Raw genomic sequence first — 13597 nt, 5'->3', positions numbered from 1 at the left:
GGGCTTGTTTAGCTCAGAGAAGAGAAAGCTCTAGAGAGACCTCAGTGCGGCCTTCCAGTACTCAAAGGGATCATATGAACAGGAGGCGGTACATCTGTTTATGAAGGTGGATAGTGATAGGACAAGGGGGAATGGTTTTAAACTGAGACAGGACAGATTTAGGTTAGATACTGGGAGGCAGTTTTTCACTCAGAGGGTGGTGACGCACTGGAACAGGTTGCCCAAGGAGGTTGTGGATGCCCCATCCCTGGAGGCATTCAAGGCCTGGCTGGATGTGGCTTTGGGAGCCCAGTCCAGTGGTTCGCAACCCTTCCCGTGGCAGGGGGGGTTGAAACTAGATGATCATTGTAGTCCTTTTCAACCCAGGCCATTCTATGACTACATGATTCATTCTATGATTATGAACAGTGAAGTAGTGATTGAAGATGACATACATCTTCAACAGAAAATTAAATACACAAAGCCAAACTATCTACTTTGATTGTGCCCCATTAGAGCAAGTAGCATGCAGAAATGCAAAGTTCTCGAGTGTCAATACGTATGTGTCTTGCGTGGTCAACAAATATAAGCAGAATGTCAGCCCCATACCAGAAGTAAAGGCAGACAAAGTGCTGTGGTTTCTATGCTGCAATGAGCAATGTTGAACTGGTGAACTGCAACAGAGTGCAACTCAGAGAAGCTGCCCCATACTCCAACACTATTTTTTACCAGTTTGAAAAAGGAGTTACCAAAATAATCAAGTCCTTCATACCTCTCTCCCCAGTTTTGTTTTCAGTTGGAAAAGCAGAAAACATTATCTACTCCTATGTATCACAAGTGCAGACAACTATTTCACTGACATGTCTCACCAGAAGCACACTAGAAAGAAATATTTTATCCCTCATAATCTGTGCAGTATATGGAAGAGCGGGAGGTTTTGAAATACATTCAGCAAATTCAAATCACTCTGAAGTAAGGAATGACTTTGCTTCTGATATTGGAAAAACCTATGAGGAGCTGCTTAAGGCAAGAGGTCTCTCCTGCACCTTCTTTTGGATCACTATTTTAGAGACACTGCACAGAACACTGATGATGTGAGTCAGTGAGAGCTCTAACAGTTGAAAGATTTTACTTAAAAGTCAAACAACAATAATGTAGGCAGTACAAGCACTACAGATTATAATTAGACACTTAACAAGTAGGCCAACATTGTTACTACCATGGAGATTAAACGGGTCTAGGATAGAAAAGATTCATCTACATCTGAATTAGGGTTTACTAACTTAACTTCTTCCCAGCCCCCTTTTTGCCCTTGCAAGCTCTGTTCCTTGCTTAGCAATAATTGGAAAGATAGAGACAACTGGCATGAAAATGATAAGCAACATCTGTGCCTTAGTGGGTACAGAAACATTAAATCAGTGAGTGTTCTAAATACTGCATATTTGTGCAACTTCACTTCCTGCTAAAATTGCATTAATTCACCATCTGGAAGGAACATCATTTAGAACTGTATGAGCATTTAAGTACCCACTTTGGATTAAATTTGTGGTTGTTGTAAATACCCCTGATTTAGCTTTGATTTGTCCTTTATTAAGCTTGCCAAATATGTAATAGTTAAACCAGAAGTAGTTTAGCTATTTGAACTTAAAAATGTAACAGGCAGATGGATTCAAAAACCAAGCCAAAAAAATTTCTTTCTTGTTATGATTTGTATACTTATGGCATAGTCTTGGTATTGTCTCCATTTACCACATTTTACTTTTCACCTCTTTATGAAAGACGGCATGAAACACTCCATGTACTGAAAAAGCCATCAAAGGATTTTTCAGGTATGCAAAACATGCGGATTTTGCTCAAAGTCAGTGTTACAACAGTATAACAATAGATTTGAGCCTAAGGAATAGTTCTGAGGTTGTATATTTGCAAATATATATACTGGGGAAGATAAAAATAAATCTGCATCTCACAGGAGATATAACCGCATGTGTCTCTACTGAAAAGACAACTGCAAGCAAAAGATACTGAACTGAAGCCATGCGTTGTCAAACTATAAGCATCATTTTTTCCTAATTGTTATGTTTATAGCTTTTAGCAGTGGACCTTGGTGAGATACGCACTTCGACAGCTACTGCAGAGATGATGACCACAGGGGTCATCCTCACATAAAAAGGACAAGGGGAAACTACATATTTGACAACAAGCCTTACAGTAGAGCACAATTTTTCAGTACTCATGAAGGTTTCTATGTAATGTACTTACTCTACAATATTTGAATTATTTTTCCTTTGCAGTTTATATCGCCAAAAAAGATAAGCAATATTGGAAAAAAAATTTCTCCTGAAGTTATCCCATTAGAAGAGTTTCTTGTTCTTTAACACATTATATATCTCTTAAAGATATTATTATCTTAGTAAGTTCCAGACATCGTAAACACTTCGAAAAACACATCTGGTACTACATCACGCCTGTTCTTCCCTACCCCACCCTTTTAAAGCTGCTCCAAGGTTTAGTTGCTATTGGCTGTCTCTGAAATGGCATAAGAAATAAGAATTCCCATAGTATGTAATATCTGTAGCCCATTCTAGTACAGTGTCCAACAGTGTCTAGTACAGTATCCTGTCTCTGGCAGAGAGCAGAACAGGATGCTTCAGTAAAATGGACACAGCTATCTAAACAGATGTAATTGGGATGATTTTTATTAGGCTTTCAATTAGAAAAGCTCATTTTCTACAATATTTTAGGAGACAGAGTTCAGCCTTGAAAGCCACATGCTAATTTCTAATTTGACAGATCTGTCAAATTCAAGAACTGAATAAAAATTTCAATAGCTCACATAAGAAAGCATAAAGGAATTACTGAAGTCTATCCTCATCTAATTCTATCTTTCCCAGAACACCGCAACAATGAACATTTGCAAGTTCATGAACTTATTAAAACTCCTCACGAACAATCTTCATGTGCTACCTCCTTTTTATCTGCTGTAAGGACTATAGATTTGTATTTCTACAGGTCAAAATAAACATACATCAAGGTTCCTAAATGGATGCCAAAATGTACAGTAAGTGTTAGGACATGCATGCAGGAGGCTGACCCAGTGGTAACAAGATAGCAACATGAGAAATGGCAGAAATGAGAAGCATTAGATAGAACAAGACAGGGGAGTGAATGTAACAGAAACACTGTCCAAAAGAGAAATTACAGGAACAAATATTTCACAAATATTGATAAGAATGTAAAGTCAGTAAAATTGAGTACAACAAAGGAATGAGAAAACTAGAGGCTCTTCGTATAGAAATGAAGATGGTGGTGTTTCTTCTGAGAGAAGAAATTTAACGGAGAAGTCATCATTTTGATTGACACTACTTTTGACAAACCTGTAATTAGATTTCTTTCTGATACTCAAGTCTTAACCAGCCTACTAAATCAACTTGATTAAGGAAAAGAACACAAAAAATAACAATTCTGCCCTAAAACTGTAAAAAGGAACATGGTTTTTATGAATTCTTAAAATCATGAAATGTTATTAATGGTGTCAGTATTACTGGCATAAGATGCAAGAGGTTTTCTATATGAATTTTCCTTTTAGACCAGTGACAATCTCATACAATACATGCTGTGCTCTGGAGTTCCATGGAGAAGAGAAAATAACTTAGTGATCTGACAAATGTTTTTCTTACCAAGTCTGAGAACATTTTATTTGTTCAAAAGAAGTGTCAGGTATAACCGGAGCCAGAAAACTAAACAGTTTTTCAGTTCCTATGGTTTTAGTCATTTGGATAAGATCAGAACAGTCAAAGAATTTGAGAGAAAGGAACTGAATATTTTCCTCTATGCCAAGCAGCCCTGACTGCAATTCTTTTGTGACAACATGATGATGTCTTAGCTTGCTGCTTATATTTGGGATTCACATCTTACATGTCTGCAGTGTCTGAGAAATCATATAATAAAGGAATTCTATCCAATAGTAGTACTATTTAGCCTGCCCATCAAACAACAGGAACAACTTAAAACACATACTCTTGTGAATATTACAGAGGGAAACATGAATCTTGTTACTTCCACAGGATAAGGAAAATGTCACATAATTTAAAAGAGTCTGCTTCTGTAAATTAGATTTTTGTGCAGACTTATTTGTTGCTGTTAACCTTGACACTGATGTTCATCTGGGTTTGAAAACCACACTGAGGGTTTATAAGAGCTTAATGAGCAGGCAGCTCTGCAGCTAAGACCAAGCAGCTGGAATTACTTTACTAAAAACTCTGCAGTCCAAATGGGGAACTGGATTTGCAGGCCTGGACATTCTGAGGAGTGCTTTCAGCAACAGACTGAAAATGAGCTACTCTGGGAGCAAACCCGGAAACCTGAAGAAAGTCAGGATAAGTGAAGAAAGTTTACTGGGGGTCTGTCGCAGTGAAGCCAGAGTTTCTAAGGTTTATGCTGCTGGAAGCAGACAATTGGACTGAAGAGCTTCCACAAGGACTGGAGAACCAGAGGGACCAGGGGAGTGATGAGCCAGGGTTCTGTTTAACAGTTCATTGACGATACACTACTAGTTATCAGAAACAATGCAAACTTCACGAGCAGCATTAGATAACAAGGGCCTACAGCCTTTTCTCAGCTGCCATTATTTAGTTATCCACAGCTGGGAAATATCTGAGAAATCCATTAAGCTTTCACCCTGAGACAAAAGTTTACAATAATAACAGACATGAATTTGATCAGAGAAGTCAGGATAACTGAATTGTTAACTTTGTATGAACTTATCAATAAAACTCTCTTTTGTTCAGAAACGTTAGAAGAATTGTTAATGTTACACTAAGTGTTCTCTCCAAGTAAAACATGCTTTTGGTTCCCTAATGCTTTATTTGATGAATTCTGACTTACTCTTATCAGGATCACTAAGGGCCTGAGAAAATTGTATCATACATTGAAAACGTTCTCTGAGCTCTCCACAGCTAATGCTTCTACATCAAGACAGAAAAGAGATGAAACAGGTAAAATGCATTTGCATCTGGCAATAGGTGCTCTTGTCTGAGAGCAATCAAGCTGCTTCTATAGCAGCCACATCCAGCCTACTGGAGATGTACTCATTTGTCCAGGAAATACTGCACTGCATGCGTGAAACAATGAAAAATTCTTCAATATTGCCATCATCTTTTGAGGAGAATAAATCTTTCACTCTACAAGAGAACTATTTGGGAAGCATTATCCAGTTTTATTTTTATTGCTGGATGAAGAAAATGTTTTCAGACTTTCTTGCACATAGTCCCTGGCTTGCATGAAATTCACTTAATCTCACATCAGGATAAAATCTCCTAGCACACCACATAATATATAGAGTCCTGAAAATATAGTAATCAATCCAACACACTAACAAAGAGTGTCAAATCAAATTATTATGGATCAAATCAGAAACTTCTATGGAGAAATAAAATTTGGATATACTCCAATTAGTAAGACACCAGAACCACATTTTTGCCACAAAAATTTTAATTCAGGCAACAGCTTCAGAGTCAGCTGTATAACATGAAGCTGTGTACGTTGGAATAACTTTTTAAATCTAGGAGGCATTTTCAGAGCTTCAAATAATAGAATACACCTTTTTTTATTTTATACCTCAAGTACTTTTAAATGTTGCCATTGGTCTTTTCCAGCTGATGTCATTCAAAAACTTCAGATGGCTACACTATTCAAATGTTTAGATCCTACATCTACTGTTTCTTCATACTTCTGCTCCTAACAGAATCAACAGATATGAGGTTTAAGTAAATAACATTAACATTTTCACACTTTCAAGTAGTAGGATTCTTCTCTTGTATTTCCTTATTTCCTTACAATGCTAAGACAGTTTAAGATTAGGGAGTAAGAGAAAACCCATGAGAGTGTGAAGGTAAATGACTGTTACTATCACATCAAGAGAATAGGTTCTTTTGAAAATATTCATATTTCTGTTCGTTTTTACACAAAAGCAAATAAAATGACCCAACGTGTACATTTCACCTTCTTTACACTGAAAACTTGTGATTTTCTTATTGCTTACTTAAATTCATAGGTCTGTCCTTTGACATTTATGTATGTAAAAGAAAATAGTATTTTATGTGAAAACGTTTTTATGCAGTAATTTAGAGTATCGCCTTTCCCAGTAGAAGAAAAATACTTAATGAACTAGCTTGTTAAACTATGTAGAGATTATACACTAGATTTTCATTTATTTCTTTTTCTATCTTTCTTTTTTCTTAAACAAATTACATTAGAGTCAGTTTTCCCCAGCTACGCATGACGCATGCTGAGAGATTTGATAAAACTTCCTGGGCTTACTTACTGTTGCTAAAGTACTTCATTTATGTTAGCAAAACTTCAAGTATCCCATGGTATTCATTTTTGCCTGCACCACTGATTAAGAAAATTACACGACTCCTAAAGGAGTCTAGAAGTTTCAATGACTAAGACTTACTTTCAATTCACACTCAGAAGAGTGTGAATATCACACTCATCTTATTCCATGGTAGTAGCAGAGATATTCATATTGAGAATTTGTCCTTATTCCATATGTATAAGCATAAGTATTTGTATAATAATTTGTACTTATACTTATGCATATTTGTATATGCATAAGTAATTGTATTTAATAGGACTTCTCTCAGACAGTATGTCCATGAACATCCACTTGTTACTGCAATAAAAATGACGGCATTATTAATGTCAAGTGGCTATAAAAGTCAAGGAATATAACTTAAGAGACACTACTCAAGAAAACTGACTGTTCATATTATACAGACAAATGTCTGCTTACAGATGTAATGCGAATACATACCACAGGAGGACTATATTAGTAACGTGCAAGTTATTTATAGCTGCTTCTTAAGAAGCTAAAAACAATGGCAACCACATTACTAGTATTTATAGTGAGTATTTGTGCTGTCAGATGGATTTTTAAAGTCTCAGAAGGAGACATAGCACGATACATCTTGGCTCAGATTTGTGGAGTGATAATCTAGGAGGTTGTGCAGGGCAGTTAATATGCTCACAGTTCCTGCATCCAAACCTGTTTCTGAATGAGATTCTGACTGACCCAGTTAGCACAATCTGCAAGGGATGAGAGACTTCATCGTTCTGGATAACCCATCAACATTGTACAAAGCTAATCTCCAAATCAGTTTTGATTTCCCCTGTTATTCGACTTCATTCTAGCCAAAACCTTTTCTGCAGTTAAGAAAACAAAAGCAGTAACAGGAGAGAAAAAAAAGGAAAAGGAATTTGCTTCTGACGCCTCTGTTTCCTGATTTTGATCAAAATAAATTCAGATTTATTTCTACCGAAATGTTCAGTCATCATTTTTCCTGTTCTTCATCTGTGAGCGCAGAAACCGTTTTCCCCCCAGGCAGAGACAACAGCTGCCAACAGCCAACACCACTAGCTTTGAGTGTTTGCAGGCTTTCTTTCTACACCACTGCAAATTATGCCCATGTAAGCAGATTAACTTGATTATTTCGGAAATATCAGATGTTACATTTATGCATATGAAATGAGTTCAAGAAATACTGATAGCAACCAAGAGTCAGTGACACACAGTACTTTGCATTTAAACTTACTGACTGGCATCTCCATGCACTCTAATAGCTGAATCCAAAGCATGTTTTTTTTACGTATTGTTAAAAAGGAATCATGTGTGATTCGAGCAATAAAGTCTTATATTGCCTATTGGCAATTCCATTTCAGAAACATTTTAAAGCCAGATCCCATGATGATAATCCACCGGGCTTTTTTTTTTTTGACACATTAGAACAGTTCACTAAATATTCTGATTTATAAAGGTTTAGTATTTTACACTTTCAGTGCCACAATTTCAAATATGTTCTAGAGTTCACCAGATACGTGGTATACCTTACTCATCCTAAAAAATTTGTGGAACAGGATCCCATGTAGTAAAGGAGATCATGTAAGACCAACAGAGAAAAGTCTCCACAGCTATGGAAAGAAACACAGATGTGTTTTTCCATGCTGTCAGCAAATATGCATGACAGAAATATATGGTTCACCTTCACAGACAAGCAGGCTACAAGAGAATACCTCTTTGAATAACTAAACACAGTTTCAGCTCAGCACATAGTATATGTTTCCACGCAGAGGATATCTACCAGTAGCCAAAAATAGCCTGATTTAACAAGCATTAAATTATAGTAACCTAAACTAGAAATAAATATTTTTTATTACTACAGTGTACATAAAAAATCACATGACAATAGAAGTGTCAAAGTCTTGTAGATGGTCTTAAAAACTGTATCTGTAGCTCAATGCAAATAATAATACGCATTGCCTGTGCTCTTAGCAAGTCCAGCAAGACTGTCATAGCATTTAGGTGTCAAAAGCTGAAACATCCACTCTTTTGGCAATGCTGGCGGAAAAGGCTTGCTGAAATTTGTTTTCCAAATCCCCCATCTCATTTTTTGTCTAGAATTCCAGTGATAATGTGAACTATTCCTCAAAGATTTAGACAGTCAGGCTCGGTCCCTCTGTGAGATACTTTCTGCCTTCAGCTGTGATGTTTTGCAATTGGAGAGCAACAATATGCTTTAGTATCAAAGCTTAAACCCAGGCTGACTTCCAGCTAGGTCAAGGAGGAGACAGGAGGGGACAAGGGAGATTAAAAAAAACCTGACAGCTTTCTTTTTGTTTTTAAATGTTTATGTCCAAATGATACTGCTTTGCCATTTTATTTATCACATTGACAAAACTCTGAATTTCTGCCCTCTTGTCTTAGTTTAATACATTTGAAGATAAATAAAAAATTAAATCAGGCAGAAGTGACTGTTAACACTGATCAAGTCTATAGTGTTAGTGTTAGCTCAGGTTCAAACATTGATGTGAACCCTATGATCAGTACTATTTTTAACTTAGATTCATACTACAGCTCAAATATGGACCAGATCAATTAATTAATTAGGCAGTGAAATCTACCAGAGAAAATAAATGAAAATTTAACTCAAACTCTTTATTACATGAGCCACATGGAACAACGAATGACCCATGGCTCTTATCCATGAATGTTTAACAGCCTGTGCACTTCCTTTTCAGAAATTAAGGCTCCAGGCCTAGCTTGCCTCCAGAAACACCCTTTTTTCATCTCTGCTGTGTTGCTTTATCATGGAGGGTACCATATCCTTATCTGCAGCTCTCTTATCCAAAATTAAGAACTAAGAACTCATACCTCATCTGAACACACTTCTGTTTCTTGCCCATATTTCCAAGCACATATATTTTCTAAATCCATCAATCTGGCATAAATTCTGAAATTCATTGCTTGACTATTCCCCCAAAAGTCTGCAACTTCAATGTTTTATTATCTTCAGTTTACCTCTCTTCCACGAATGCCTTCTGGTCCTGGCTCTCCTTTTTCTCCTTTTTCACCCTAAAAGAATGAACATGTAAGATAAATACTAAATGACAACTCTTTATTAACAGGAAAAATATTTTAAGACTCTTGTATGTTCTACATGCAGTGCTACAAGTACGCTGTTGACCACACAAGGAGAATTATTTCTTAGATACCAAAAGAAAGAGCTATGAAAGCTAAATCACAGTGCCAGTGAACATCCATAAAGACTTGTAGAAAAACATTCTTGATTCTCATGGTGCTTTGAGAACAATGTGGTTAAATAGAAATTTAAGGTAGGGGATATTTAACCTATTTCATTTTGTTACTGCTTTTCAATAAGCAAGTGATGTTTTAAAAATCTGGTAACAGAAGTGTTGTCAATATTATCTTTGACTCGTACTGCTACATGGTTCCTTGACTGTAGTTGAGAAAGATTGAAACAATTTTTGTTATATTTTTTAGAAGGAGGAAAGTAAATGACATATGTCTAATTTACTTAAGAATAAAAAAGAAAAAAAAAAAGTGGAAGGGAATATTCAGAACGAATGATATAGTTTGGTTTTTGGACTTCCATATGAAACATAATATTATTTGTAAGACGGAAGAAAGGATTCAGTTCTGTACTGTTTCTACCTACCATGCTATTCTAGTTAATATAGATTTCACTAGAAGTTACCAAAATACATCTGTTTATGAAGCATAATTTAAGGGGAAATGCCAGAACCAGCAAGTATAAACAGCTCTACAATTCCATCTGTGCCACTAGACTGAAATTTACCAAACTATAAAAATAACATCATTCTGATAGAAGCATGAGGACTGACTTTACTAGAGTCCAAGCTCTTCATTAGTCAATCAAAGGAACAGCCCCACACTGTATTTCAATGATCTCCAGTGAACTACATTTGTTTGAGCAGAACCTATTCATTATGTCAGCATAATCTTCATAATTCTGTTAGGTAAATGGTACTGAACTGAGATCAGTCAGCTAATTCCATTTGTGACACAACCCTGATTCAAAGCTATTCCTCCTGTGGCAATGACAGAGGGCATTTCATCTAATAATCTGTCTTACAAAACGAGTTTGTATGAGCTTTCTCAAACAACTAAAGCCTACTAACAAATTAGCAAACAAACTGCAAATTTAATAATCCCATGCAAAAGATGGCTTTGGTAATTTGTTGTTTCAATTTTAATATATCTTGTCGATAACAAACCAAATGCTACACATTAGCTTGAGCGATTCTGTTTTTACCTCAAGTATTGCTTTATTCCTTGTAAAAACTCCAAAACTTTAAACACGATGAACCTGATTGCAAGATGTTTAAATGATTCCAAAAAGTTGCAGGAATATAACACTGGTTATACTAGTATTTTTAATCTATCATGTTCTCTTTGTTCTCTGGATTATAACTTTGTTTGAGATAGTAATCTCTATAAGTTTAAAGAATAATGGTTAAAGTTCCAAAGTTCTTATCCTTTTTTTTTTTTTAATCCCCCTATTAAAACTTTTAGAAGAAAATGAAATACAATGACATTTTAGTTTTCATCACTGTGACACACTGGACAATTAATACTTATTTCAATGCCTTCCAACTGGTTTCAGATCACATTGCTACAACTCTGCAGTATCTACAAAGGCACAGTTACATATTTACCTCATATATTTAGCTATATATCTAACTCCTCATAATAAAGCATTTCTAGGATATTTAAAAATATTCCAATTTATGGAGCTTTTCCTTCTATGGTTTATCTGCCTACATAATCTACGAGGAAATAGTGTAACTATCCACAGTTCTGATTCAGAAGTAGTGATAGCAGCTTGTAAATTCTTTAATGCATATGCAGAAACCTTAGTTAAAAGTAGCTTGTGTGTTACACTGCATCTACATTTACATAAAAGCATGCATTTACAGAGCCTTAAACCAAAGAAGCTCGCCCCTTGGCCTTGGTTGTCGTTTGCCTTGATGTTAGATTAGCAGCACGTGTTGGAAATCCTGCCTTTTCCATCTTCAACAGGCAAACAGTAAGTCTAAAACGTTGGCAAGTTGTTTTAGGCACATACAAGCGTAGCTGGTGAAGGCAGGGAAGAAAGAAAATCTCCATTTGTTATGATTTATGAGATACTCAGATTTAAAATGTTTGTCAGTAAGACAAAATGATAAAAAGCACTCTTTTCTAATGAGCCCAGAACTGCGCAGAACCCCAACATCCTCAGGCTTCCTGCCATGTATGCCATTTTACACTGAAAATATTCTGATTATTTATTAGAGTAAATTATCTATACTTGCCAAGCCTATTGTGTGGAATGTTCATGTTCCTTGTGAAGCAAAAATTCAAATCTAACAGAGATCCAATTCTTACAATTTATTCTTCTGTGAACAGAGCCAAGTCACGCTCATTTCAGTGAATTACTCTGCATAATTAACAGCTTAAAATGTAGCAATTTGCAGAACTGCTGAAGCCACTCTGCAGTGTAGATGAGGCTGTTAATAATCAATATTGTGGGTTATCTCATAGATTAACAAAAAAGAAAAGAGAGAAAAATGTGTTAATTACATTTCTGTCTAATGTTCCTGCCTGCATATACTGTATTCAGATGAGACAGTAAAAGACTATCTGGGAGGTAATTGCAAAAGCAGGATGACAAAACTCTGGAATTGCCATGTCTTGTTTATTAGCTTACTAAAACTAATCCAGTATAACACTGAATTATTTGTGGTGCTTTGGGTGCATTCTGCTTTCAATTTTCCCAGTGGAACAAGCTGGTGGGGTTGCTGCAGCGTGAGTACTGGGAAGGACTCAGTCTCCAGCGTGCTATGCTGGAATGGTAACATTCTTTAATTAGAGCCAGGGGTTTGCTCATGGTTTCTGCAAGACTAAAGCATCAGCCTTAAGCCACTTGGCAACCTTAAGGGTGCCCATTTTCCTTGCATACTTTTTTCTTCCTTACTATAAAAGCAAAGTAATGTATTTGGAAATAAAATACATACATACCTAGAAATTACCTAAAAAGGTAAAGTTTATTTTTGCAGTGCTGCTCTGTTAATAATACTAATCTTGTGTTCCTGATATCCTTTGTTCCAGGCATTTTTCAAGTACCACTGTTCGCAATAGCTGAAATATTCTCCGAAGTATGCAAGGCATACAGTATCACTAACTCAGCGCTTATACTTCATAAAGTTTAACTTCTGAAACTGTGATTTTACCCTACTCGGTCTTTAAGACAATTAAATTTTCATATATACACACCCATATGACTACTTTTCTTTTCACTGACAGGTTTCTAAGAAAGCTGGGGTTACAAAGGTCTCCATTCCAGTAACACTCTTTCTGACTGACCTGTGAGCCTTTGTGTGAAAATAGGATACCATGCTGCAAGGAAGCAGCAGCATTCAGGGAGACGTAATGCTGAAGCATTATGCCATTTCAGAGATGCAGTTATGAAGACAAACTAATGATCCTGTCTAAGTTCAGTCTGGGAGGAACTATGCAAGTAAACGGAAGAGTCACAAAAGCAGCTTATTTCCAAACAGGCTTTAACTCACATTAAGCTGTTACCTAAGCAGGGTCAAAAAGAGACTGTAAAAACACAGCAGAAATACACATGAACAACTTTGACCTGGAAGGATGTCACTGTGAACCCTGTGTCTTCCCAAGCCCACCTGGGATATACAAGCACAGCATAAAAGCAGGTAGTGACAAAGCTTCCCAGGCACCAGCAATCTGAAGAGCTGCACAGATACACTTATCTAGAAACCATGACCAAAACTCTTTTGATTCCAAACTGTGACATCACTGTCTAGTGCAAGAGCCACAAACAACAGGTGTCATGACTGGCCAAGTTGGATAATGTGTCAGGAGAAAGATGTTTCCTTCCTGCTTCGCTTAACGTACACTGGGCAATACTGAAGCACATACTGGCTGACTGCTGCTTGGTGTCACGCACTACATTTCTAAGCACGCTCCCTGAGAAGCTATATAAAGACAAACTACTACGTCAACTGAGTTAAAAATCTTAGGCACGGGATGAGCTGAGGACAAGCCAATCCATGGATCCAAACTACACTGGTGAGCTCTCTTTCCCTGTCAACAGGCACGAGGCAGTCATCTATTTTTATTCTTTATAGGAAAATCTTAAAAGGCATAATGATCTCAATCAAGAAGAACTGCCATGAAAAGAAAATCAAATTCAACAAATGCTACAGTGTACTGCTCTCCAGCTGGAGAAATCAGATG

The 13597-nt window shown here is 36.5% G+C and overlaps 1 protein-coding gene across 5 annotated transcripts in view; it reads right to left on the bottom strand.

The window, feature by feature from the left end:
• COL19A1 (collagen type XIX alpha 1 chain) overlaps positions 1 to 13597 on the bottom strand; it is a 187436-nt gene that overhangs the window by 87980 nt on the left and 85859 nt on the right. For all 5 annotated transcript variants that reach the window (XM_042879227.1, XM_042879217.1, XM_042879207.1 and 2 more), the window contains one exon: positions 9335 to 9388. In XM_042879227.1, coding sequence (XP_042735161.1) covers positions 9335 to 9388 — 54 coding nt within the window. The remainder of the gene's footprint in view (positions 1 to 9334; positions 9389 to 13597) is intronic.

This window comes from Lagopus leucura, unplaced genomic scaffold (genome assembly GCF_019238085.1).
Source record: "Lagopus leucura isolate 7727_CA_CO unplaced genomic scaffold, USGS_WTPT01 Super-Scaffold_73, whole genome shotgun sequence".
Classification (NCBI taxonomy): Eukaryota; Metazoa; Chordata; class Aves; order Galliformes; family Phasianidae; genus Lagopus; species Lagopus leucura.
The sequence above is the reverse complement of the archived record's forward strand: the minus strand, read 5'-3'. Positions and strand labels throughout refer to the sequence as shown.